We start from the raw sequence: 25,920 nt of genomic DNA, 5'->3' as shown, positions 1-25,920 counted from the left end.
AGAGAGGGAGAGAGAGAGGGGGGGGAGAGAGAGAGAGAGAGAGAGAGAGAGGGGGGGGGAGAGAGAGAGAGAGAGAGAGAGAGGGGGGGGGAGAGAGAGAGAGAGAGAGAGAGAGAGGGGGGGGGGAGAGAGAGAGAGAGAGAGAGAGAGAGAGAGAGAGAGAATTTATATGTTTCAAAGCAAATCGTTGCTTCTGGGGGGTCCATGGAACAATATACTTTGAGGGGAGAGTGTTTTCTGCAGGTGATTCAGTCCGAGTGTATCAAAGGGTGCGTTCAGAAATGTGCACCAGCTGTGGTTAGTGTTAGGGGTTAGGTTTAGGCGTAGTTTTACTGAGGTTAAGGTTAGGGTTAGGGTTAGAGTTAGGCATAGTTTTACTGAGGTTAGGGTTAGGTTTAGGCACTCACTACACTGAGCACACACCCGGTGCGCTTTTCCGAACAGACCCTTTGATACACTCGGACTGAATCACCTGCAGAAAACACTCTCCCATACTTTGAGATGAGGGGCAGGGATCCGCAGCCAAATACATAGTGGGGAATTTAAGGAGCCCATATCTACCACCGCGAAGTGAGGCGGTGCTATGACGCAATCGCCGTTACGTTCCAAACCACAAAGCAACCAGCCGTCGGCGACGGGTTCCCACGCATTTTACTTTAGTTCCCATGGCGACGCGTCTACGCAGCAGGCGTTGTAGACGCCACATGGAAAGCTAGCTCCTGCCGTAGTAGAGACAACTGCGACGGCGCCAGGTTGATCTATCGAGCGCTGATCATTTCTGGTTGCCGTTGTCATCTGCCGTTGCAGTACAAAGCTTAAATAGCCTACTACAATTTTGGGGGTCCTTGACATGTTTTGCGCACCACCAATATAGGACGTTTTTCAGAAAACTGTTAGGATTTAGAAGACATTTTAGAAAAGGTCTGAATGGTTCAATGGTAACATGGGGTTCAAATGAACTCTCTGGATTTCAGAGTGACTGGAGCAGAATACAGAGGAGAGGCTGAGCTTTTTTCACTAGGTCTGAGTAGGAGGCAGCATTCACACACTGTCCTCCCACACACACACACACACACACACACACACACACACACACACACACACACACACACACACACACACACACACACACACACACACACACACACACACAGAGTGTGGGCAGAGTGGAGAGCCTAACAGATGATGGAACAGCCCCACAGGAGAGAGAGAGTTCTAACACACCAAAGCTGCTTCGGATTTAATTCCAGTCCAATCAATTCAATTCAATCTGTTTTCAGATTTGACCCAGTTCAATCCGGTTCTATCTGATCTGATACAATGCGATCCGATTTGATCGGTTCTGATTCTAACCGATATTTGATTAAATCTGATTCAATTCATTTTAAACTACAGTACAGTACATACTGTGTTGTGTACTGTGAGGTCAGTTGACAACCTAAACACTACTTCATTGCCCAGTGCTCCGCAGGTAGGTAGGTAGGTTCTAGGTAGGTAGGTAGGTAGGTAGGTAGGTAGGTAGGTAGGTAGGCAGGTAGGTAGATAGGTAGGTCGGTCGGTCGGTCGGTCGGTCGGTCGGTCGGTACGTAGGTAGGTAGGTAGGTAGGTAGGTAGGTAGGTAGGTTGTTTGATCTGTCGGTCAGTCGGTCGGTACGTACGTAGGTAGGTAGGTCGGTCGGTCGGTCGGTCGGTAGGTAGATAGGTAGGTAGGTAGGTCGGTCGGGCGGTAGGTAGGTAGGTAGGTAGGTAGGTAGGTAGGTAGGCAGGTAGGTAGATAGGTAGGTCGGTCGGTCGGTCGGTCGGTCGGTCGGTACGTAGGTAGGTAGGTAGGTAGGTAGGTAGGTAGGTAGGTAGGTCGGTTGGTTGTTTGATCTGTCGGTCAGTCGGTCGGTACGTACGTAGGTAGGTAGGTCGGTCGGTCGGTCGGTAGGTAGATAGGTAGGTAGGTAGGTCGGTCGGGCGGTAGGTAGGTAGGTAGGTAGGTACAGTAGGCCTGTCTGTCTGCCTGTCTACCTTACTACCGAGTTATTGTCTCTATTATATTTAAAACAAATATTAAAACATACTTTTGAATGTAGGCGACGCGTTCCAGATCAGCAATTTGTTGCATGGGGGTCTCTCCAAGCCTCTACACCAGTGTTTCTCAAAGTCAAAAGGGGGTCTAAATGGAACCATAAAAGTCTGTAACTCTAACGGGTCCATTTGGTTCCTTTTGTACACAGTCAGAGTTAATGGGAGACCTTGAAATGTGAAAGTTTGAGAAACACTGCTCAACAAGTACTTACTTCCTTACTTATTAGCGTCAGCAGGGGGAGCCTAGGTGTGTGTGCTGGGCATAGGCCTACTGGATGTATGTTTTGTTCGGCAGGTACAGAGTCAAATAAAGCATTTTCAGGTCTTTCCTTTCATAAAAAATCGTTCCTACTAACCTTTCAGTCTTCTCAGCAGAGCCTTGTCCTCCGTCTCTATGAGTGGGAAGTCCTCGCGTGACGGACAGCTAGAAAACACAAGACACATTGATTGATTGATTGATTGAAGACTTTATTAGAAGTTTGCATAGGAAAAGGTACAGTTTTATGACGGTACAGTTCACTGGTACAAGGTCTACTAAAAGGAGATCCTAGAAAAGACTAAGCGTATTTCCATAGGAAACCATTGAAGTATCTCATATAACATTGAATGACAGACAGATAGAACACAGTACTATGCAGTAGATATAGTCAGGAAAAAAAACAACAACCATACAGTAGGTAAATACAAAGAGGGGTCAGGGGAGGGTAGGGCTGGCCTATGTTTGTTTTTACCAGTTGCGAACGGCTGCTGCCTGCCACACACAGCTGTGGGTTTATGAGTGTCCACAAGGGTTAGATCGATCTGCTACTTTTGATGCTTCTGTGTGACGCTGTAGTTTGGTCGTTAATTTATGATAAGTGCCCCTTGTCAGGTTATAAGAAGTGACCCGCTCACTCCTCATGCACTGAACGAAGCATGAGCTCAGTTCGCCCCCCCCCCCCCCAGGTTGGCAGAGGGAGAGCAGTACCCAGGATAACAGTTTATGCAATTGGCACACCGGGTGAAAAATGGGTTACAAAATCGTGGGATAAAAAAACACACACACACAAAAACCCCACAAAAAACACAAAAAGTTGGGGCACCTGCTGACCTAGCGGTCCAGTTGTGGTGTGTGCGTGCATGTGCATCTGCGCGTGTTAGGGCATTAACCAAAAAGTCGACAAGTTGACTCAGTCTACTTCATAACACAAGTCGACTCCCACCAGGGAAAGTCGAAAGTTGAAAAAAATGAAAAGAAAAAAGAAGAAAATCCTTTGCACCAACTTTATCCTGTTGGATCCAACATTAAATAGGAATCAGGATTATTATTATTCAATGATGCTGGTTGCAGTGGAATCTATAATATTAACATCAAAACTATTAAGGGAGAAAGGATCGTTTTAAGGTATTCTATAAAGTCCAGGCCCATTTTTGCGTTTTGTGATGTGGCGTCATCAAACGATAAAGTCGACTTCAACTCAACTTTTTTACTGAGTTGAGATCGACTTGCGAAAATCTCAAGTGATTAATGCCCTAGCGTGTGTGAACCCACTTGGTGACGGTGTGCTGGATGAGGCGCATCCAGTGGTTCTTGTCGTCCTTGGAGGCGGCGTGGACCTCGTACATCTCTGGAGGAGAGGAGTCACTGATGAGGAACAGGCCTCTGTCCTGGCTGGCGTTGTCCCTCACCATGAGATGCTGCAGGGAGAGCACTGCTGGCTTGTCCTGATGGACACACATTACAGGGGTGGAAAAAGGGATATTTCACTTTCCAAAAAAACCTTTTGTCATTTTATCGTCTAATCAGGCTTTTGGGAACACCCAGGGCAGTTTTTGAATTAATTCATTCAGTATTTAGATATTTGATATTCATTTACCCCCATGTTCCCACTTCCAGGACCTTCCTGGCTACACACCCTTTGTAACTTCAAACTCCATTTTAACCATGATAGATTCAATGAAAACAACTGTCCTTTTTTTCTGGTGACTCCTGACACCCTCCGAATACCCAAGCAGGCCGTGTTTTTTCAATAACATTTTTTCATTGATTTCTATTAATCTTTTGGGGAAATGATAATTATTAAATACAATAAAAGATTAATGAAAAAAGTGATCGAATAAACACGGCCTGCTCACGTATTCGGAGGGTGTCAGGAGTCACCAGAAAAAAGGACAGGTGTTTTAATTGAATCTATCATGTTTAAAAAGAAGTCTGAAGTTACGATGGGTTTGTATAGGAAGGTCCTGGAAATGGGAAATGGGGGGAAATTAATATCAAATAAATAGTTAGACCCCTCACATCCTACTTAAATACCCAGAAAAATAAATGTTTTCTGGGTATTTTCCTCCTCAATTTCAATTCAATTTAATTTCAACTTTATTAGAGCGTCAAATCATAACAAGTTATCTCAAGACACTTTACAAAGGCTAAAGAGCCTTTGTAAAGTTGGGCTCCTCGATGGGAGCCCAACTTGATTTGGCCGCTGTGGCGACCCCGAAGGTCGCAAACTCGGGTGCACTAGCTAAATCATTAGAGCATGCCCTGGGCTACATCTGTGCAAAATTTGCCGCATTTAGACTGATGAAAAAACCCTAAGGCCTCCGACTACTAGTTCTCACGCCTATGTCACTCTGCCGGTCCGCCCGCCCTCCCATTGGCCGGTTTTAATATAGGATTGATGTGAATATACTCATGAACTCCATTGCTTTTTGGAACCTACTGAACCGGTACATTTCGCACTGGGAGTGTAATATGTGTACGGGCTCCAACTGTGACCAATATGGAAATTCTATGACGGCACACTAAATGACATCATAGTACTAACATCATAGACTGACCTTTCTATATAAACGGTATTATGTTCAATAAGACCGTTTTACAGAGCAAGGTATCGGTAAAAGTATTGTTTCAAACTGTGTGTTGCTGATGGTCTGTCAAACAATGCGCTGTACGGTGAAGCTGCGAGGAGCCCCAAATATCGAATGTGTTGCTGTATCTGTGGGAGATGAAGTGTACTCCTTTGGAGGTTACAAGGAAAAGGAAAGCTCCTATGGAGATATCAAAATTAAAACTCCAGAAGATCAGATTAATGTGTTCGTCTTCAACACAGTGTCTCTGAGATGGAGGACGTTGCCCCCAGTGAAGACTACAAGAGGAGGTGAGGTTCCCTGTAGTCGCCTGTTTCACACAGCTGTGCTCATCGAGGACATCGTCTACATATGGGGAGGAAGGGACATTACATATAGGCTTTGCAACAACATGCTTCATGCATATGATCTTGACGCTCACAGATGGATCACGACGGGGGTTTCTGGGACCGCTCCGGAGAGCAGGATGCACCATTCGGCCTGTGTCTTGGGGAAGGTCATGATAATCCATGGAGGATCCAAACGGGGCAGTCTACAGGGCACTAATGACATCTACAAGCTGGACACCACCCCGATGGTCTGGTCTGTAATTAACACCAGAGGCACTCCGCCTCCTGCTTCGTCATTTCACTCTGCCACCATCCTCGGGACAAAGATGTATGTATTTGGGGGCGAAGTGTACAGGGGGGCCTCCAACAACGTCAGTGTGTTTGACACAGAGACCGACTGCTGGCTGGAGACCGACTGCTGGCTTACAGAAAAACGCTGGCATCATTCAGCCTTTGCCTACAATGGAGAGCTCTACATATTTGGTGGTGAGAACTTTATGAAAGCCTGCCAGGACATGTGGAAGTTCAGTCCAGAGACCTTCTCCTGGAAGGAGGTCAAGCCCAAGGTGAATGACCCCTTCTGGATGATTGGTGGCTGCTGTTGCATGGTGGGAAGTCGTGTCATCGTCTATGGAGGACGACGTGAAGGAGACTTCACACCCAATGATGACCTGTACATCCTAGACCTCAGTCCTAGTCTTAAGACGCTATGCAAGCTAGCAGTTATTCAGTACGACCTGGGGCAGTCAGAGCTCCCACACGACATCAGGTGGGAACTGGCAGCCATGGCTGATGGAGGATTGGAAGACTCTATGGGAATCCTCAAAAAAGCAGGTACGGGAGAGACAAAGCCACTCCTTGGAAGCGGCTTTCACCGGCGCTTGATAATGAAGAAAATCAATTAGTATGATATAACCACCTTATCGTACAACAGTATTGCACCAAGATAACCAGTAAGACTCCCTAATCGGGAGATAAGCGACCGTAGGTGACTTATCTCCACAAATAGAGCAAAAATGTGTTTTTCCACAATCTTCCTGATCCATGTTGATGATATGAGTGTAGACATACTGTGTAGTGATTTTCGTGATTGTAGAGCAAAATCTGAATCGGCCTCATGGTGGCGCTTGAGGGCCATGTGAGAAATGAGGGGTGGTGTCTCCGCGCCGCCAAGGCGAACGAATAGGTACCGGCCCCGGCTCTCCCAGTCGCTCCTAGCCCGAGTTACGGCATTTTATGTGAGCTGCAGTGGCAGGGGGTCCTCCACTGGGGGCGCCACCACTTTTGCATCCGTTCTGGAGCAGCAGGAGTGGGTGGTCCCCGGGAATGCCCCGTGAGCAGCCCCGTTGGGGTGGTCATTTGGTAATTTTTGCACATGTGCTCATTTTTTACACTTGGGGGTCCCCGAGGGAGCTGGGGGTCCCTGGAACTGCGGGGGTCCTTGGAGGTTGTAGTTTGGCAGGCAAGGAGTTTGTGTGAAAATTTTGGCATGGATCGGGCCAACGGTGGCCGAGATATGAGTAGGGGGAAAGTGTGACGTGTATGTGGTAATGTTTTTACACCTGGGGGTCCCCCAGGGACCTGGGGGTCCCTGGAACTCCGGGGGTCCTTGGAGGTTGTAGTTTGGCAGGCAAGGAGTTTGTGTGGAAATTTTGGCATTTTGGCAAGGGTTGCGGAGATATGAGCAGGGCAAAAGTGTGACGGAGTGACTGACTGACTGACTGACTGACGGACGGACACCTGGTGGAGCTTTCTGTAGTAAGTGCGACCTACGGTCGCAACAAACAAAACTAAATAGCAACAACTGCTGCTCTCCTGATTCAGCCCGGGAAAAAGAGTTTAGAGAGAGATCTCTCTCTATAGCGCTGCTGCTACTCAAAGATTTGCTATTTCAGATCATGACAAGTGACAAGCCAGTGGGCCAATTACATGAGTTAAATTTCATCGTTGTCGGGTGGAAACCTTGTATGTCCAAAACTGTTTGTTTTGTATTTATCATTTTAAAAATTATTTAAACTAGTGAAAACAGCCGATCTACAAGCACACAACGCCTCGCACCGCGAGGCGTTGTGTGCTTGTAGATCTGCTGTTTTCACTACTTTCGTGCGACAGCCTTAAATGATGAATCAGAACTTTGCTTTGCGAAGAAATTTACAAATTTGAAACTTGGAGATACGAGGTTTCTGCCCGACAGTGACGATTTACTTTGATGACAGCCCAGCCCCCAAAATGGAACGAAGGCCGACATTTTATTTCTATTTTTTTTCCTAATGGCCGGCCTGGACCGGCCGGGAATGAACCGGCCGTTCAGGAGTTGTCCCGCTTTTCCCAATGGCCAGCACGTCCCTGCCTCCCTTGGATGACGGCCTGGACAGACAGGTGTTCATCAGTAACCACACGGGACAGCCTCTCATTGGAAAGGTTTGTGCGCTCCTTGTCAACAACCAAGAATGTATGTGTGCAACTAGAAATACTGTTCCTACGAGACAGTGTGGGCTCGCTGCTCCCTCATTGGCTAATGACATTTCTTTTTAGGAGAATAACCTTTTCAGGAGAACATACTGGCCTGGGAGAACATAATGCTTTCAGCGAGCCCACACATCTTTACTATATAAAGATTTGTGAGAACAAACTACAAAAAGATTTCATGTGGGTGGTGTTGTTTATTGCGACCGTAGGTCGCATTTACTATCAAAACCACCACAAAGTGTAGGGTGAGTCTGTCTGTCTGTCACACCTCACACGTCACACTCTTGCCCTGCTCATATCTCCGCAACCGTTGCCCCGATCCATGCCAAATTTTGCACACACGTTCCTTGACTGCCAAACTACAACCCCCGGAGCTCCAGGGACCCCCAGGTCCCTGGGGGACCCCCAGATGTAAAAAATGACCAAATGTGCAAAAATGACCAAATGACCACCCCAACGGGGCTGCTCACGGGGAATTCCCGGGGACCACCGACTCCTGGTGCTCCAGAACGGATGCAAAAGTGGTGGCGCCCCCCAGTGGAGGACCCCCTTCACTGCAGCTCACATAAAATGCCGTAACTCGGGCTAGGAGCGTCCGGGAGAGCCGGGCCCGGTAACGCGGACACCCCACCCCTCTTTGTGTATACATGTGACCTACGGTCGCTTATCTCCCGATTAGGGAGTCTTACTGGTTGTTACCATCAAAACCTCCACCGGCTGTCTGTCTGTCAGTCTGTCTGTCTGTCTGTCACACGTCACACTTTTGCCCTACTCATATCTCCGCCACCGCCAACTTTAAACACACACTCCTTGGCTGCCAAACCACAACCTCATTTATCACATGGCCCTCTTCTAGCGCCACCATTAGGCCGATTCTTGCAAAACACATTTTTGGACACTGCTCCTACAAATCACGCAAAGCGGTACACAGTATCTCTACAGTCATGCCATCAAAATGCATCTGTCCCATCTAGCGCCACCATCTGGCCGATTTAAAAAAATCTTTTTTGGACACTACTCCTACAGTTTTTGCCCTAAAAATCACGCAAAGCCTGTTAGCCTTCTGGTTGGTCCCTGACTGACCAACCAGGAGGCTCTATCTGCCTTGTTTCTTTTTTGCTTAAACATATTTTTTGGAGAAATAAAAACATTTAAAAACATGCTAAGTCACTATACTGCCACTGAGCAGCTCCATTTTACTGAAACCAAGTTTGAAATTAGAATTGAACACACACAATAACAATATGAAGCACGTGAATTAAAATAGTAGTGGATGGAGTGTCCCACCGAGTGTCCCACCAAGACACAGCAACCAATGGGTGTGAAGAGGGACGGGACAACGGGCGGGACTTGACAAAGGGTGAATTGCCGTCGATTCCGGGGGCTTAAAACGACTAGTCGATTAGTCGAATTTTAGACGACAGCCCTACGTTGGTGGGTCCCTGGGGGACCCCCAGATGTAAAAAATGACCAAATGTGCAAAAATGACCAAATGACCACCCCAACGGGGCTGCTCACGGGGAATTCCCGGGGACCACCGACTCCTGGTGCTCCAGAACGGATGCAAAAGTGGTGGCGCCCCCCAGTGGAGGACCCCCTCCACTGCAGCTCACATAAAATGCCGTAACTCGGGCTAGGAGCGTCCGGGAGAGCCGGGCCCGGTAACGCGGACACCCCACCCCTCTTTGTGTATACATGTGACCTACGGTCGCTTATCTCCCGATTAGGGAGTCTTACTGGTTGTTACCATCAAAACCTCCACCGGCTGTCTGTCTGTCAGTCTGTCTGTCTGTCTGTCACACGTCACACTTTTGCCCTACTCATATCTCCGCCACCGCCAACTTTAAACACACACTCCTTGGCTGCCAAACCACAACCTCATTTATCACATGGCCCTCTTCTAGCGCCACCATTAGGCCGATTCTTGCAAAACACATTTTTGGACACTGCTCCTACAAATCACGCAAAGCGGTACACAGTATCTCTACAGTCATGCCATCAAAATGCATCTGTCCCATCTAGCGCCACTATCTGGCCGATTTAAAAAAATCTTTTTTGGACACTACTCCTACAGTTTTTGCCCTAAAAATCACGCAAAGCCTGTTAGCCTTCTGGTTGGTCCCTGACTGACCAACCAGGAGGCTCTATCTGCCTTGTTTCTTTTTTGCTAAAACATATTTTTTGGAGAAATAAAAACATTTAAAAACATGCTAAGTCACTATACTGCCACTGAGCAGCTCCATTTTACTGAAACCAAGTTTGAAATTAGAATTGAACACACACAATAACAATATGAAGCACGTGAATTAAAATAGTAGTGGATGGAGTGTCCCACCGAGTGTCCCACCAAGACACAGCAACCAATGGGTGTGAAGAGGGACGGGACAACGGGCGGGACTTGACAAAGGGTGAATTGCCGTCGATTCCGGGGGCTTAAAACGACTAGTCGATTAGTCGAATTTTAGACGACAGCCCTACGTTGGTGGCATCCCTATGATTAATGCAGTGCTTTGAAATTTAGAACTGCCTCAATGCACCGAATGGAAATGTCATCAACCTTTGGATCAAACTTGTTTGCCACGAGGTGATATTGTTGAAACAGCCACTGGAGCTCACCAGCCCCCAAAACACATGCCTCTCTTCTAACCGTTGAAGTACATGCATGGTATGCACCATTAGCAGCATGACTACTCCAAAGCGCCACGCGAGCGATGGCATTCATGTCAGAAAGGTCGTACTTTCTGTGGGCAGGAAGTGACCCAGGCACAGAACTCATCCTGTTCAAAGTGGCCCAAAGATGTTCATGGGGACTGTACGTATCTTTAAGCCATTCCATGAAATGCTGAACCTCTTTGTCCTGCAGCACATGTTTCACAAAGTCTCTGGTGACCGCAAAGTAAGCGTTGTCTGAGAACATCGGGCTGTTAATTGGTGTGTGTGTGTGTGTGTGTGTGTGTGTGTGTGTGTGTGTGTGTGTGTGTGTGTGTGTGTGTGTGTGTGTGTGTGTGTGTGTGCGTGCGTGCGTGTGCATGCTCGTGTTTCTTACCAGACATGGGAAAATGTATCTCTGATCTTTCTCCTGCAGGAACACCATGATGTCTGTCATGAGAAGGACCTGCAAATCTACACACACACGCACGCACGCGCGCGCGCACGCACACACACACACACACACACACACACACACACACACACACACACACACACACACACACACACACACACACACACACACACACACACACACACACACACACACACACACAAAATACTTAGTGAGAGTGCATTCAATTTTTTTTAAATTTTTTTTGTACTTGGTGCCAATTTCCTAAGCTGCAATCCTGGGCTCTCCGCTCCCTCTGCCAACCTGGGGAAAGCCCCGAACTGAGCTCATGCATGAGCTCGTGCATGAGCCTCTTAGCACCTGACAGGGAGGAGCTTCCCCCAGCTGGATGTAGCGAGTGGAAGGAACACGTTATTCCAACCAGTTCATCGCCTCCATCAGGAGGAGGCAGGGGGGGGGGCATTATAGAGACCAGGATTACTGCATGTTTTTTGTGAGGGTACCTACCCTAGGAGACACAGGGAAAACATGCAAACTCCACACAGAAAGGACCTTTTGCCAACCCCACCTAGGGTGTGGGCACTGATGATGCAGAGGAGGGAACACGCCCCCAGCACCCAAAGCATCCCTGGGCGGAAACCGAACCCAGGACCTTCTAGCTGTGAGGCGGCAGTGCTACTGACTGTGCCACCGTGCCCCCTTGCATTCAATTTCACTACAAATTTAAGCTGGTTTGTAACCCACAGGCCTCTACCGAACATGCAAAAAATATCACCTACTACCGATATATGGCCGTTATATCAGTGCTTCTGATTGGCCCGTTGTTGTGTCCCTCAGAGCCAATAAGGTTTCAGTGTACCGTGTACCTTTCAGCCTGGAGCCGGGGGTCTTCCAGAGCAGGGGTCCCTCGTGGATGAGCGAGCGGCGGAGCAGCTCCCCCGGCCTGAACAGGCCCCCGCCCCGCACCTTGGTCTCCGCCCGCGGGTCCAGCCTGGCCTGGATCTCCTGCAGACGCTGGGACTTCTCCAGGTCCACCACCTGGAACCCACGCAGGACGGTCAGTTTGCAGGGGTGGAGAGTAACTAAGTAGATTTACTTGAAATTAGGGCATTCACCAAATATTCGAATAGTCGAATATTCGAATATCAAAGTCACTATTCGACGTTGTTCACCGAAGTCGAATATTCGCTTATTTTTATTTTTGTATTGTTTTCTCTTAAATATATAGTTTATAAAACTTGGCTAGATAGCAAGTCATAAGAATGAGTTGTCAATGCCCCTGGTGGATGAATGCTCAATACCAGGGGTTCTCAAACCTTTTTAGGCTGTGACCCCCAAAATAAACATATTTGAACGGGGGACCCCCACCCTGACAAGGTATTACATTTAATGTGACTCGGTTCTGCAGATAAATATTGTGAAAATAGCAGATCTACATGCTCACAACGCCACGCAACGCGAGGCGTTGTGAGCATGTAGATCGGCTATTTTCACAATGTTCGCCTCTTGCTTACTTAATATTTGACAGTTTGGCCAGTCCTGTCGAATATTCGACTATTCGAATACTTTGTGGTCGAATAATTGGAATACTAAAAATCACTATTCGTGAATGCCCTACTTGAAATTTGAAAATAGCTGACCTACAAGCTCACAATGCATCGCGATGTGACACATTGTGAGCTTGTCGATCTGCTATTTTCAAAATGTGTTTGTACATTTGAAAACTTGAAATGGGATATTCTGCATACGTAGCCTAAATTTTGCTGCCAGTAGTTATGTATTTTTACTCATGTTTACTCATTGTACATGTACTTGTAAGGGAACGGTCTCACCAAAGTATGCTCACCGAGGACATGAATTTCCCCCGTGGGTTAATAAAGGTAATATATCAATCTATGTTTACTGTACCTACTTGGTCTACTGAAGTGACATAACATGTATAAAAGACTAGTGTTGAGGTGTTATTGTACCTGTTGGTCTACTGAAGTGACATAACATGTATAAAAGACTAGTGTTGAGGTGTTATTGTACATACTTGGTCTACTGAAGTGACATAACATGTATAAAAGACTAGTGTTGAGGTGTTATTGTACATACTTGGTCTATTGAAGTGACATAACATATATAAAAGACTAGTGTTGAGGTGTTATTGTACATACTTGGTCTACTGAAGTGACATAACATATATAAAAGACTAGTGTTGAGGTGTTATTGTACCTGTTGGTCTACTGAAGTGAGCAGCTCTCTGACCAGAGACAGAGCCTGGGCCAGGGAGGCGGCCTCCTCTTCATCATCTGAAGGAGGAAGAGCAAACACCACATGACACATGTTTCAACTGAACACTGCAGCAGCGCTGCAAACATCAGCCTCCATCAACCTCTTGCATTTAAGCCCATTTAGGCCTAGAATTATTGAATGCTTTAACCAGTGAAAAATAGCAGATATACAAGCTCACAGCGTGGCACCGAGTGCCGCGCTGCAAGCTTGTAGATCTGCTATTTTTGAAAAAGTTGTGAAAATTTATGCAAATCTTTTAATATATGTATTTTCAAAGCGAACGTTTGTAACTCAGATTTTGCTTCTGGGTGGTCCCTGGAACTAAATATTTTGAGATGGGGGTCCGTGGCCAAATACAAATCCTTTTGGGGGTCCTCCACATGAAAAAGTTTGAGAACCACTGACATAGTAGTCTCTCAAGAACAGACTAACTGAGCTCCAGCTGAAGTGAAAAGGACCTTTTCTTTGACGATGGCTGGCCAGATTGCTGACATAGAAACATGGGTTTTTCAAAAGATCTTAGAAAGATTCAAAAGACACTCGGGTCAAAATTCGAATTTTCACGATTTTTCAAAAATAGCAGATCTACAAGCTCGCAGCGCGGCACTCGGTGCCGCGCTGTGAGCTTGTACCGGTATATCTGCAATTTTTCACTGGATAAAGCATTCAATAATTCTAGGCCTAAATTTAAGCCCCCTCCACCTTGAGCGGGGAGGAGGAGCTGACCTTTGGTGTTGTCCAGGATGCGCTGGATGATGACCGGGTACTTGGTGATTCGCTGAGTCACCAGCAGGATGCATTCTGGGATGCCATGGCGACGCAGCAGGTGACCACGACTCAACCTCTGTCCAATCCGAAGAGAGAGAGGTGGGGCAAAAGTTATAGAGCATTATTTAACCTTTTTTTTTAATGTATTTCAAGGTTCCCTAGGACTGATACGCTTTCACTCATGCACCCCCATTAAGATAAAAATAAAATATATCAATTTGCTTGACCATAATCTACACTGTCAATACTCAGTGTCCTCAATTTAACTCTGAGAGTGTACAAATGGAATAAAATGGACCTGCAAGGGTCCATTTGGGGCAGCGGTGGCCTAAAGGTTAGAGGCATAGACATAGAAAGGTAGACGCCTTCTTCGGCTCTGGTGCATATCTCGTTCCTGGACGTGTTTGGCTCCATGAGTGTTCATGCCCTACTTTTCTCTCTCTCTCTCCTAATTGGATCAAATTGGTATCCTGACCTGACAATATTATTTTCTGTTTATGGAAGAGCTGGAGAGAAGGGGACACTCCTGTTACTGAACAAACACTCTTTAGCAATGATTACTATCAGAATATAGAGCTATCTAACACTTGTTTTAACAAACAGGTTCTCTTTTTTCACATTTGCAGAAAAGTAAGGGTTTTCACATGACAGTGAAGGGTAATGTGTGTCGCTCCTACCCGTATGAAACACTGGAACCTCTTGTCTCGGGCCAGGAGCTCCTTGTACTGCTTGACGGCCTTCGGGTGCCGACTGCAGAACTCTGCGTACGTCTTCCTCATCTCATCTGCACACTGGCCAGAGAACTGGTGAGCGTGCACACACGCATACACACACACACACACACACACACACACACACACACACACACACACACACACGCACACACGCACACGCACACATACACACGCACACACACACAAACAAACCAACAAAGGCGGAGAGAAAGAGAAAGGCTGTCAACTACAGTACTAGGGTGTAATTTGGCATGTCCGTCTGTCTTTCCATTTGATTCATCAATCCATCCATATACTGCATAAAAGCAATAAACTGCAGGTCGTGCTATGGCGGTTGTGCTAACGTTTTTTGTTAATTACGTTTTAAACATGTTAAGTTGTGTGAAATACACTAATATCAATGTGTAATATAGTTTTCAATGAGTAATGTATCATTCTGGAACTAGTATCAAAACAGAGTGCCACACTGCGAGCTTGTAGATCTGCTATTTTTGAAAAATCTTGAACATTTTGTGCAAGTCTTTAAATATCTTTGACACGATAAATGTATAAATGTCTTCAAAATCAGTGTTTCTCAAACTTTTTCATGTCAAGGACTTCCCAAAATGACATGTATTTGGCTGCGGACAACCATCTCAAAACATGTTATATTTGAGTTACAAATGTTCGCTTTTAAAAAGATATTTTCAAAGACTTGCAAAAGAAATAAATCAAGATTTTTCAAAAATAGCATCCCCCAAACATTGAGTCACCAATGCAACACAGGTAGCCAGTAGGGCATTCACCAAATATTCAAATGTTCAAATATTTGAATATCAAAGTCATACGTCATATGTTGTTCACAAGTCGAATATTCGCTTATTTATTTTTTATTTTTTTTGTTTTCTCTTTAAAACATATATATATATAAAATATATAGTTTATAAAGCTTGGCTAGATAGGAAGTCATAAGAATGAGTTGTCAATGCCCCTGGTGGATGAATTTGTTAATGCTCTATACCAGGGGTTCTCAGAACTTTTTAGGCCGTGACCCCCAAAATAAACATACCGGTATATGAACTGGGGACCCCCACCCTGACAAGCACTTGGAATTGTAGGTATTTTACGTTTAATTTGACTCGGTTCCGCAGATAAATATTCGATAATTCAATAATTTGAATACTAAACATCACTATTTGTGAATGCCCTAGCAGCCAGCCCTGGTACCTGCTCTATCAGCACGTCTCCCAGCTGGGTGATGGTGAAGTTGTATGTGGAGCCGGGCTGCAGGCTGTGGTTCCTCCTCTGGAGCAGCTGCGCCAGGAAGCGCCCGTGCAGCGCGGTGAGGCGGTCCAGGCAGGGGAAGATGGCGTGCACCACCGCCGGCTCCACGTGCACCTCCTCCAGCATGCCCTGGCGGAACACGCGCTCCATGATGCGCAGCGTGCGCATGTGATGCAGCTCCGTCTGCAGCAGCTCTGAGGACACCAACGAGCACTGTCACGGCCTGGGGGGACACTTTTTAACCAACCGTCCCAAATTTGAGCATGAGATGAACCCATTTAGGCCTAGAATTATTGAATGCTTTAACCAGTGAAAAATAGCAGATATACAAGCTCACAGCGCGGCACCGAGTGCCGCGCTGCGAGCTTGTAGATCTGCTATTTTTGAAAAAGTCGTGAAAATGGGTGCAAATCTTTGAATATATGTATTTTCAAAGCGAACGTTTATTACTAAAATTTTGCTTCTGGCATGGGGGTCCCTGGAGCTAGTTAAAGCATAAAATAATAATACACAATAATGTGTACCCGTTCTAAATGTGTTAAAGGAAAGTTAAAAAAAAGTTAAGTCTGCATTGGTAATTTTTAATTTTTGTACAGATTATCCAAGTACAGAATCTAAGCTTTCATATGATGTACAGTATCATTTGTTGAAATTGGAACATATTTGAAGAAGTTATGGACATTTGAAACTTGTTGAACCATAAAACCCAAAGCTGTTAAAAGGCCCTCTGAATACTAGAAACATTTTAAGTCAAATAACCATCAAAACATTGTTCAAATATCATACATAATGTAAAAGAAAGAATGTCTGGAGTTCTAATTCAACCTGACATCGCTATTGATTACTGAGAAACCTTGTCATTGGCGTCACAGCCTGAACTGTGCTGTGCGATCCGTCTATATTTATGGGAATAGATATACAGCCTTAGGATGCTAGACATAAAAATACTATCAAATGGTGGTCCGCAGCCCAACGCATGTCAATCTGCGTCAATCTCCCCTGCGTCAAAAACCTCACGTCAACAAGCAGCCGCTAACTAGCAGCGGAGGGAAAGTAGGGCAAAAGTTTTCTGTCACCGAAGATGACGTCCTGCCTCTTGATGACGTCCTTGCGGTGTGTCTGCAGGTAGTCAGAGTCCACGGCCATGCTCCAGGAGTCCACCTCGAAGTCACGCCCTTCGATCTCCAGCTCCTCCAGCATGGACACGTAGTTCATCTCCCCTGAGGACACACACAACCAAAGACCTGAGGACCATTCTACAAATACCTTCTAGATACTATCAGTTTTCGGAAAAATCTGTTGTTATATATATATATTGTTGCTGTCGGCCAAAAACCTGAGCTTCTTTCGTAAATTAACACGCTACTTGATCTCACTGACTACAGCGCCACACAAAAGTAGGCTGTCAAAAGTGGCAAATAAACAAGCTAAAAATGCGGCTCAAAGCCACACATTTTGAGCTTGTTGATCTGCTGCTTTTGCTGCAGTACTTCTGCTCTATTTTGATTGTCTTATGCCTTAACATGAAGGCCTGTCCATACGTTCACTGACCACGAACCTTTAGTCGTAAAGGTCCGGTTCAACTATCTTCTGAAAAGCATTACCCCGAATTAGATTTCGGAAAGCTGCACGTCGAAAGTCGGAACTCTCTGACGAAAGGTTTGGTGGTGGGAGACAGTAAGGACAGGCCTATAAGTTAAGGCATAAGAGCTGGTACTTAAGACAATCAAAATAGATGCTTTCCCAGTTTCAAAGGGTTCAGAACACAGATGCAGCATTCGCATCCAAGATTAAAAAAAAGCTCAGTTGCAATGCACTTCATGTCCGCCTCTCTTTGATATCAGGTTATTGAACATGTAAAATGCCCTAGACGGAGGAGGAGATCTCAATAGATTGCTGCTACAGCAGGAATCTTTGGATTGACACGCTAAAGGAATGAACAAGGACTTTCCAATATACCACTTTTTATAATGTAACTCTTGTTGCCCAAGATTAAGTTATCTGATAATTACAATTATGTAATCTATAGATTGTTTTTGTGGATACCGGTATGTAAATGTTGAACACTGCATTTCTTAGATTTTTTTTACCTTATTACCCTGTTGCGTTTGTCCACCCACTGATTGATAACATGACCCGTGATGGGTGTCTATTTAGGTGGGTGAGGTACAGACATCTCGAGTTTGACCCAATTAAGAGCCTAGGCCCGAAACGTTGTGGATAAATTGCATTTATAATTGGGGCAGATGAGTGTGCAGGTCTAAATATGAAGCATTACCTTCGTCATTGAGTGACTCCATGGACATGGCTCTGTTCCTCACGTTGAGAGAGTCTGTCGACTGAGACAGGATCTTACTCAGTCGCAACGGAGAGTCATCGTTCAGGTGCCTACGCGCACACACGCGCACGCGCGCGCACGCACACACACACGCACGCGCGCGCGCACGCACACACACACACACACACACACACACACACACACACACACACACACACACACACACACACACACACACACACACACACACACACACACACACACACACACACACACACACACACACACACACACACACACACACACACACACACACCCCACACGCGTGCAAACGCAAGCACGCACACCAAAAGAAAAAATACAAATACAAATGTTTACCACCTTATCTTACGTAAATAATAACAGTGATGATGATACATAAATGATTATGAAACCGAAAAAAAGGTCTTGAGTGTCAGCTACTGTATGGGATTTTTTAATCCCATTACCGCCCACTCCCTCTTGATTTCTGAACAATCCCGCCCTCTGCCGCAATAGGGAAATTACACTCTCTACATATTCACATCTTGCTAAGGTATAGATATAAGCTCTATGTCTGGTTTATTGCGGGAGAGTGCAGTATTTTGCGGGGTCCGCTGGCTTTATTTTGACCGCCTGTTCCCGCCCGCAGGGATTAAAATACCGCACCTATTTTTTTTTGTTCCATATCATAGCCTGCTAGTGGTGAGGTGTGGCATGGCATATTGTGGTATATTAAAACGGGTACACATTTTGTGTATCATTATTTTATTTAAGAGGCGGCTGTTCATAGCTACTGTGGAGTCTGTGCTGCTGTATGGGGCTGAGACATGGACCCTCACAGCACAACAGGAAAAAGCCCTGGATGGAGTCTACACAAGAATGCTACGAATGGCACTAGGTGTCACATGGACGGACCGCATCAGAAATGTGGACCTCTATGGAGACCTACCACGGGTCACGGACAAGGTCAGAGGAAGAAGGATGAGGCTGGCAGGACACTGTGTCAGGCACCCAGAGCTGGAGGCTAATAAACTGACCCTATGGGAGCCAATCCAGGGCAAAGCCAGGAGGGGAAAAAGGCGAACCACCTATGTAGACGTGCTGCGGCGCGACAGCTCTGCTCACAACACTGCAGAGCTCAAGAACCTGATGTTGGATAGGAGACTGTGGACGGCAGCGATCCAGGAATCCCGAGTTGGTGTTGGCTAGACCTCACTCTCGAAGAATGATGATGATTTTATGCTTTAACTATTGAAAAATAGCAGATATACAAGCTCACAGCGCGGCACCGAGTGCCGCGCTGCGAGCTTGTAGATCTGCTATTTTTTGAAAAATCGTGAAAATTATAATTATAACCTTCTAAGGTTTTTTGAAAAACCTATGTTTCTATGTCAGCAATCTGGCCAGCCATCGTCAAAGAAAAGGTCCTTTTCACTTAACTGGAGCTCAGTTAGTCTGTTCTTGAGAAACTACTATGTCAGTGGTTCTCAAACATTTTCATGTCAAGGACCCCCAAAATGATATGTATTTGGCCATGGACCTGCATCTCAAAATATTTAGTACCAGGGACCACCCAGAAGCAAAATTTGAGTTACAAACGTTCGCTTTGAAAATACATATATTCAAAGATTTGCACACATTTTCACGACTTTTTCAAAAATAGCAGATCTACAAGCTCGCAGCGCAGCACTCGGTGCCACGCTGTGAGGTTGTAGATCTGTTATTTTTCACTGGTTAAAGCATTCAACAATTCTAGGCCTAAATGGGTTAAGGATCTGAGGGTCCAGCATGACAAACAGTTCAGAAGCAATGGAAATGAGACTCACAACAACGCCATGTTATTGGCAGAGACTATTGAGACTCACCCTGCAATGTTATTGGTGGAGACGCTCTTGGATAAGGACAGGCTGGAGCGCCCCCTACGGGCGCCCAGCAGGGACTGACGCAGGCTGATGTCAGAGTGGTAGATGGCTGAACTGGGTCGCTCTCGCATCACTGGGTCTGCGGGTTTACAAGGTAAACATTGTTTCTATACAGTTTAATAATCGCAAACAATGACCTGAAATGCACATCAACGGTGATCAGAGATGGTAAAAGTACTCAATACTGCAATGTAGAAACACTCTGTTACAAGTAAATAGTCTGGTAATTAAACTGACTTTTAGTAAAAGTACATAGTATTGTTGGCATCAACATACTTGAAGTACCAAAAGTCAAAGTACTCATTTATATGCAGTTATCATTATGCCTAAAATGTAACTTTTTTTGAAAATAGCAGATCTACAAGCTTTTAGATCGCCTATTTTCAAATAGCCAAGGTTTAAAAAAGGGCTGACATGGTTAAGGTTTGTTTTGTAATAATAGGCCTAATCAAAATCCACAAAGTAACTAAAGCTTTCACATAATTGTAGTGGAGTAAAAGCACAATATGTGTCTCTGAGATGGATGTAATGGAGTAGATGTAACTACAGTATAGACAATTGGAAATACTCCAGTAAAGTAAAAGTAGTTTAGTTACTGCAGAAAATTAACCTTACGTTTGTTGCGTAGCGTCACGTTCTGGAGGGCTGAGTTGGTCCTCATCAGGGCCAGCTTGTGTTGCTGGGGAGAGGAAAACATCAGTACAGGCATGTTAGACTTCAGTGGTGCTATGGCTCTTTTAAACTACAAAGTGTAACCCATGAATCTAACTTACCGTAACTTAAGTTAACTCAAATAAAAGTATCAATACCGCATTATAGAAATTCTCTGTTACAAGCAAAAATGTACTTTAAGTATATAGCAGATAATAGGCTAGCAGATCTACAAGCTCACAACGCGCCACAATGCGACATGTTGTGAGCTTGTAGATTGGCTATTTTCAAATAGGCTGGGTATAAAATAGGACTAAAGTGGTTAATGTACCGTATTATATTATAAATTAGGGCTCTCAGAACCTTTTCGTGGAAGCACATGGAAACAAATCCATATAACCCGTGGAATACGTAACACAGCACAGTTCAGCTTAGTTCTCTCAGTGGCAAAGGGTCATGAGAGTTTGCTCTGTTTGTGTCTTACCCGTTGTTTCATCTTGGTGCAGTTGGGCAGCGTGTCCCGACAGCGATTGTGGATGGTGACGTTACAGGCTGCACAGAAGACCGGGAAACAAACACGACGTTAGGACATATCGTTACAGGCTGCACAGAAGACCGGGAAACAAACACGACGTTAGGACATATCGTTACAGGCTGCACAGAAGACCAAGAAACAAACACGACGTTAGGACATATCGTTACAGGCTGAAGAGACGACACAACGTTAGGACAAACACTCAGCCTGTCTTGGGGTCATGCATGTGGAAACTGGACTGGACACATTAATGGCTTCTACAAGTTGGACAACACCAAAATAGTCCGGTATTTAATTAACTCATATGCTGCCATTTAACAATACCTTCGTACTCTTTAACTGCCATTCGTCTCCATAGACTTCCATGTAATTCATAGTGCACGGATCATGCACACCCATGCCTAGATAATGCACCACGTGTGTCCACATTGCTCACAGCTTTCAAACAAAAAAATCCGAATGGAAATCCGTTCAGGCATTCATGAGATAGCAGCCATTATGTTTTACACTGTTGTGAGCTTGGAGGTCTGCTACCTGAGTTGTATGGGGGTTGTATGGGGGTTAAACAAGCAATTTCGCGATCGCTATCATGCCTACTAACGTTTTTGGGGTCCAAAAAAATTTTTTTGAAAAAAAAAATTAAAAAAAAAAAACCTTTTTTTTTTTTTTTTTTTTTTTTATTCACGGGATTCACGGGCGTGGCAGGGTGGTACAACAGGATTTTTAAGGGATTCACGTTTTTGGCAGTTAATGCAGACGGATATCACCACTTTTTTTCAGAATACAAAAATACATCATGCAACCTCTGCAACCATCATCGGGACAAAGATGTTTGTATTTGGGGGTTACAACATACACATCAGAGGGTTCGACACAGAGACCAACTGCCAACATGCCTTCTGCACAGCTTCGTCCAGAACAAATGCAGGCTTCATTCAGCCTTTGCCTAGGATGGAGAGTTGTACATATTTCATAGCAAATATGACTACATCTTCAATGACCTGTGGAAATTCAATCCAAAGACCTTCTCCTGGAACAAGGTCGAGCCCAAGGGATGTGCTGCTGCATGGTCGGAGATCGTAGCATCCTCTTTGGTGATGTTGACCTGTTCATGTTAAACTTAAGTCCTAGTCTTAAGGCTTCATGCAAGCTGGCAGTTATTCAGTATGGTCTGGATAAATCGGAAGTCAGACACAATATCAGGTTGGAATTGGCAGCCATGACAATCAAACTAAAAAGAACGAACATAAAAACCTCCAAGACCACTAAATATACAATGTACGTGTCTGTCTCAAAGACAGACCCTCTTCTAGCCGTGGCATGAAAACGACAGCAGCCCATAGAAAGATATGAGAGGACAACTCATTCTCACACCATTGCATCAAACAGGTGGCGAGTTTAGACCAAATTTGACCATGTGTCACCTGCTTAATGCAACTGGCCTCCGCTGTTTTAAAGTGTTTGATGCTGTATTAGCTCATTTTGTTGGGAAAGCCCTCAAGGACACCTGGGAGTCCACGGACCACAGGTTGAGAACCAGTGGTTTATCTAAATGATTTGCTGTGTCGTCTTTCTGCTGTTCTCTGTCTGACCTCATCCTCCGTGGTACAAAGTTACTGCTTTCACTTCCTGTTCAAGACACTCAAACAGGAAGTCAGCTGCAGCAGAGCAGTCAAATGACTTTCAACCCCAGCACTCACCGACAAACACCCTTAGATGAAAGCTGCAGTAGGCCTGTGTGTGTGTGTGTGTGTGTGTGTGTGTGTGTGTGTGTGTGTGTGTGTGTGTGTGTGTGTGTGTGTGTGTGTGTGTGTGTGTGTGTACTTGTATTACTATATACGATTAATTTCTCATTTCTCATTATATTTTGGTTACCATTGTTGTCTACTATTTCTGTCTGTGTGTCTCAGAGGAGGGCTGTGGGCAGTTCAGAATTCCGCAGCCTACCAGTGACATCATCGATGGGGAATCCAAGCTATTAGAAAGCGCAGGTTTTCTATTCCTGGAAAGACACTATGCTGTAATGGAAGCCATTGTTCTCGCATTCATAGAAATCTATACAAAATGTGAAATCTTCTTTAAAAGAATCACACCCAGTGTGAAGTGAGCTGTGCTTTTTCATTTCATTAAGCGTCCCGCAAAACTTGGTCAATGAGCCAAATGTGGGACATATGTACGTACGTACGTACATACATACAAACAGACAAAGCCAGATGTAGGAGCGGTTAGCACCGCAAAAAAAATAAAAGAATAAAAAAATAGTTTAAAAAACTGTTGGGTGACAAATTTTCCTCCTGGATAGAGTGGGGCCTTCCTCCAAACATGGTCGAGTGGGGGCGGGCCTTGCGCGCACCAAGACCTGCCCCCACTTGATCATGATTGAGGAAGGCTGTCACATACATGAAAACTGAAACTGAAACCTTTAAGTTCAGTACTTAAATACAACTCCTTAGTTACTCTGGTGGCACTCTAAGCCAACGCGGACACTTTCTGTATGTAGATGGGCGGACCCGGAGTATCTCTCCGGGAGTCTCCGGCCAATAGCATGTGTTTTCCTCCCCCCACCCCACTCTGCTCCTCTCCTCCTCCCCCTCCCTCAACGGCTTGTCCAAAGGGTTTTTGTCGCCAACTGAAAACCTAGTCCTGCTTGTCATTCTTAATGAATAAATTGTGTTTGCTTCTGGGGTCACTAAACATCTCCCCACAGAGTCAGCACACGTCCGTGATGGATTTTGATGGAGTGGTGGTGGGTTCAGCCATGTCTCCAAATAGTTGTAATTCTTGCTAGTTAGCCTCCCAAAAAAAACAACCTGGTTGTAGTTGCCGTTTGGACACATTTTGAGGAGAGGACACAGCAAAGGGCTCAGAGAATGCTGCTGCGTCATGACATCAACACATTTGGTGCGACGCCCCTCTGCACATTGATTGGTTAGCGAAATTCTACACTTCCTCCAACAGTGATTTTAACGCGATTGCCCAGGTTTATTTTTCTTCCGCCAAAATAAGCTTTGGTTTCAGAGGCTACTGTGGTGGTGGTACGCACTGGGACAGCTCAGGGCCTCCTTGGCAGTGATGCTAGAGGCTAGTTATTAGTTACTGTGGTGGTTGGTACTCACTGGGACAGCTCTTAGTTACTGTGGTGGTTGGTACTCACTGGGACAGCTATTAGTTACTGTGGTGGTTGGTACTCACTGGGACAGCTCAGGGCCTCCTTGGCGGTGATGCTAGAGGCTAGTTATTAGTTACTGTGGTGGTGGTACTCACTGGGACAGCTATTAGTTACTGTGGTGGTGGTACTCACTGGGACAGCTCAGGGCCTCCTTGGCAGTGATGCTAGAGGCTAGTTATTAGTTACTGTGGTGGTGGTACTCACTGGGGCAGCTCAGGGCCTCCTTGGCGGTGATGCTAGAGGCTAGTTATTAGTTACTGTGGTGGTGGTACTCACTGGGGCAGCTCAGGGCCTCCTTGGCGGTGATGCTAGAGGCTAGTTATTAGTTACTGTGGTGGTGGTACTCACTGGGACAGCTCTTAGTTACTGTGGTGGTGGTACTCACTGGGACAGCTCAGGGCCTCCTTGGCAGTGATGCTAGAGGCTAGTTATTAGTTACTGTGGTGGTGGTACTCACTGGGGCAGCTCAGGGCCTCCTTGGCAGTGATGCTAGAGGCTAGTTATTAGTTACTGTGGTGGTGGTACTCACTGGGACAGCTCAGGGCCTCCTTGGCAGTGATGCTAGAGGCTAGTTATTAGTTACTGTGGTGGTGGTACTCACTGGGACAGCTCAGGGCCTCCTTGGCAGTGATGCTAGAGGCTAGTTATTAGTTACTGTGGTGGTGGTACTCACTGGGACAGCTCAGGGCCTCCTTGGCAGTGATGCTAGAGGCTAGTTATTAGTTACTGTGGTGGTGGTACTCACTGGGGCAGCTCAGGGCCTCCTTGGCAGTGATGCTAGAGGCTAGTTATTAGTTACTGTGGTGGTGGTACTCACTGGGACAGCTCAGGGCCTCCTTGGCAGTGATGCTAGAGGCTAGTTATTAGTTACTGTGGTGGTGGTACTCACTGGGACAGCTCAGGGCCTCCTTGGCAGTGATGCTAGAGGCTAGTTATTAGTTACTGTGGTGGTGGTACTCACTGGGGCAGCTCAGGGCCTCCTTGGCAGTGATGCTAGAGGCTAGTTATTAGTTACTGTGGTGGTGGTACTCACTGGGACAGCTCAGGGCCTCCTTGGCAGTGATGCTAGAGGCTAGTTATTAGTTACTGTGGTGGTGGTACTCACTGGGACAGCTCAGGGCCTCCTTGGCGGTGATGCTCTTGTTGCAGGCGGTGCACAGTGTGGTCCCGGACACCGTCAGGGAGGTGTAGAGGTGGCCGTTGCTGTAGCGCGCCTCCCTCTCCCGCGCCTCCTTTTCCCTCTCCCTCATCCTCTCCTTCTCCTTGTTCTGGGGAAGACAGACATGCAAAACGGTACGTGTTACAACAGTTCCCGAAAAGGCCCGTCACAATCGTTACATAATCGCCTGATCCTAATTATGTGAGATAATCGCAATTAATTTGGCACGAGCTTCTGAATCCTTTCCATTTCCCGCCTGTACAAATTAATCTTCTGATAAATACACTACAACGCATCGAAACGCCATAGATTCCGAGCTTGTAATTCGTCAATGTGCCCGACTGTAGGAAAACTTCATATT

The 25,920-nt window shown here is 45.8% G+C and overlaps 1 protein-coding gene across 2 annotated transcripts in view; it reads right to left on the bottom strand.

Annotated features, from left to right (window-relative positions):
- The window catches only part of arhgef2a (Rho guanine nucleotide exchange factor (GEF) 2a), a 92,290-nt gene that overhangs the window by 12,982 nt on the left and 53,388 nt on the right, over window positions 1-25,920 (bottom strand). For both annotated transcript variants that reach the window (XM_080735809.1, XM_080735810.1), the window contains 14 exons: window positions 25,506-25,668; window positions 21,181-21,248; window positions 20,661-20,724; window positions 19,989-20,124; window positions 18,103-18,212; window positions 16,901-17,044; window positions 15,768-16,018; window positions 14,505-14,630; window positions 13,786-13,903; window positions 13,000-13,076; window positions 11,649-11,820; window positions 10,765-10,841; window positions 3,605-3,777; window positions 2,430-2,497 (listed from right to left, as the gene is read on the bottom strand). In XM_080735809.1, coding sequence (XP_080591935.1) covers window positions 2,430-2,497; window positions 3,605-3,777; window positions 10,765-10,841; window positions 11,649-11,820; window positions 13,000-13,076; window positions 13,786-13,903; window positions 14,505-14,630; window positions 15,768-16,018; window positions 16,901-17,044; window positions 18,103-18,212; window positions 19,989-20,124; window positions 20,661-20,724; window positions 21,181-21,248; window positions 25,506-25,668 — 1,747 coding nt within the window. The remainder of the gene's footprint in view (window positions 1-2,429; window positions 2,498-3,604; window positions 3,778-10,764; window positions 10,842-11,648; window positions 11,821-12,999; window positions 13,077-13,785; window positions 13,904-14,504; window positions 14,631-15,767; window positions 16,019-16,900; window positions 17,045-18,102; window positions 18,213-19,988; window positions 20,125-20,660; window positions 20,725-21,180; window positions 21,249-25,505; window positions 25,669-25,920) is intronic.

The sequence above is a fragment of the Nannobrachium achirus genome (assembly GCF_963921795.1).
Source record: "Nannobrachium achirus genome assembly, chromosome: 10".
NCBI classification, from domain to species: Eukaryota; Metazoa; Chordata; class Actinopteri; order Myctophiformes; family Myctophidae; genus Nannobrachium; species Nannobrachium achirus.
This window is presented reverse-complemented; position numbering and strand designations above follow the sequence as displayed.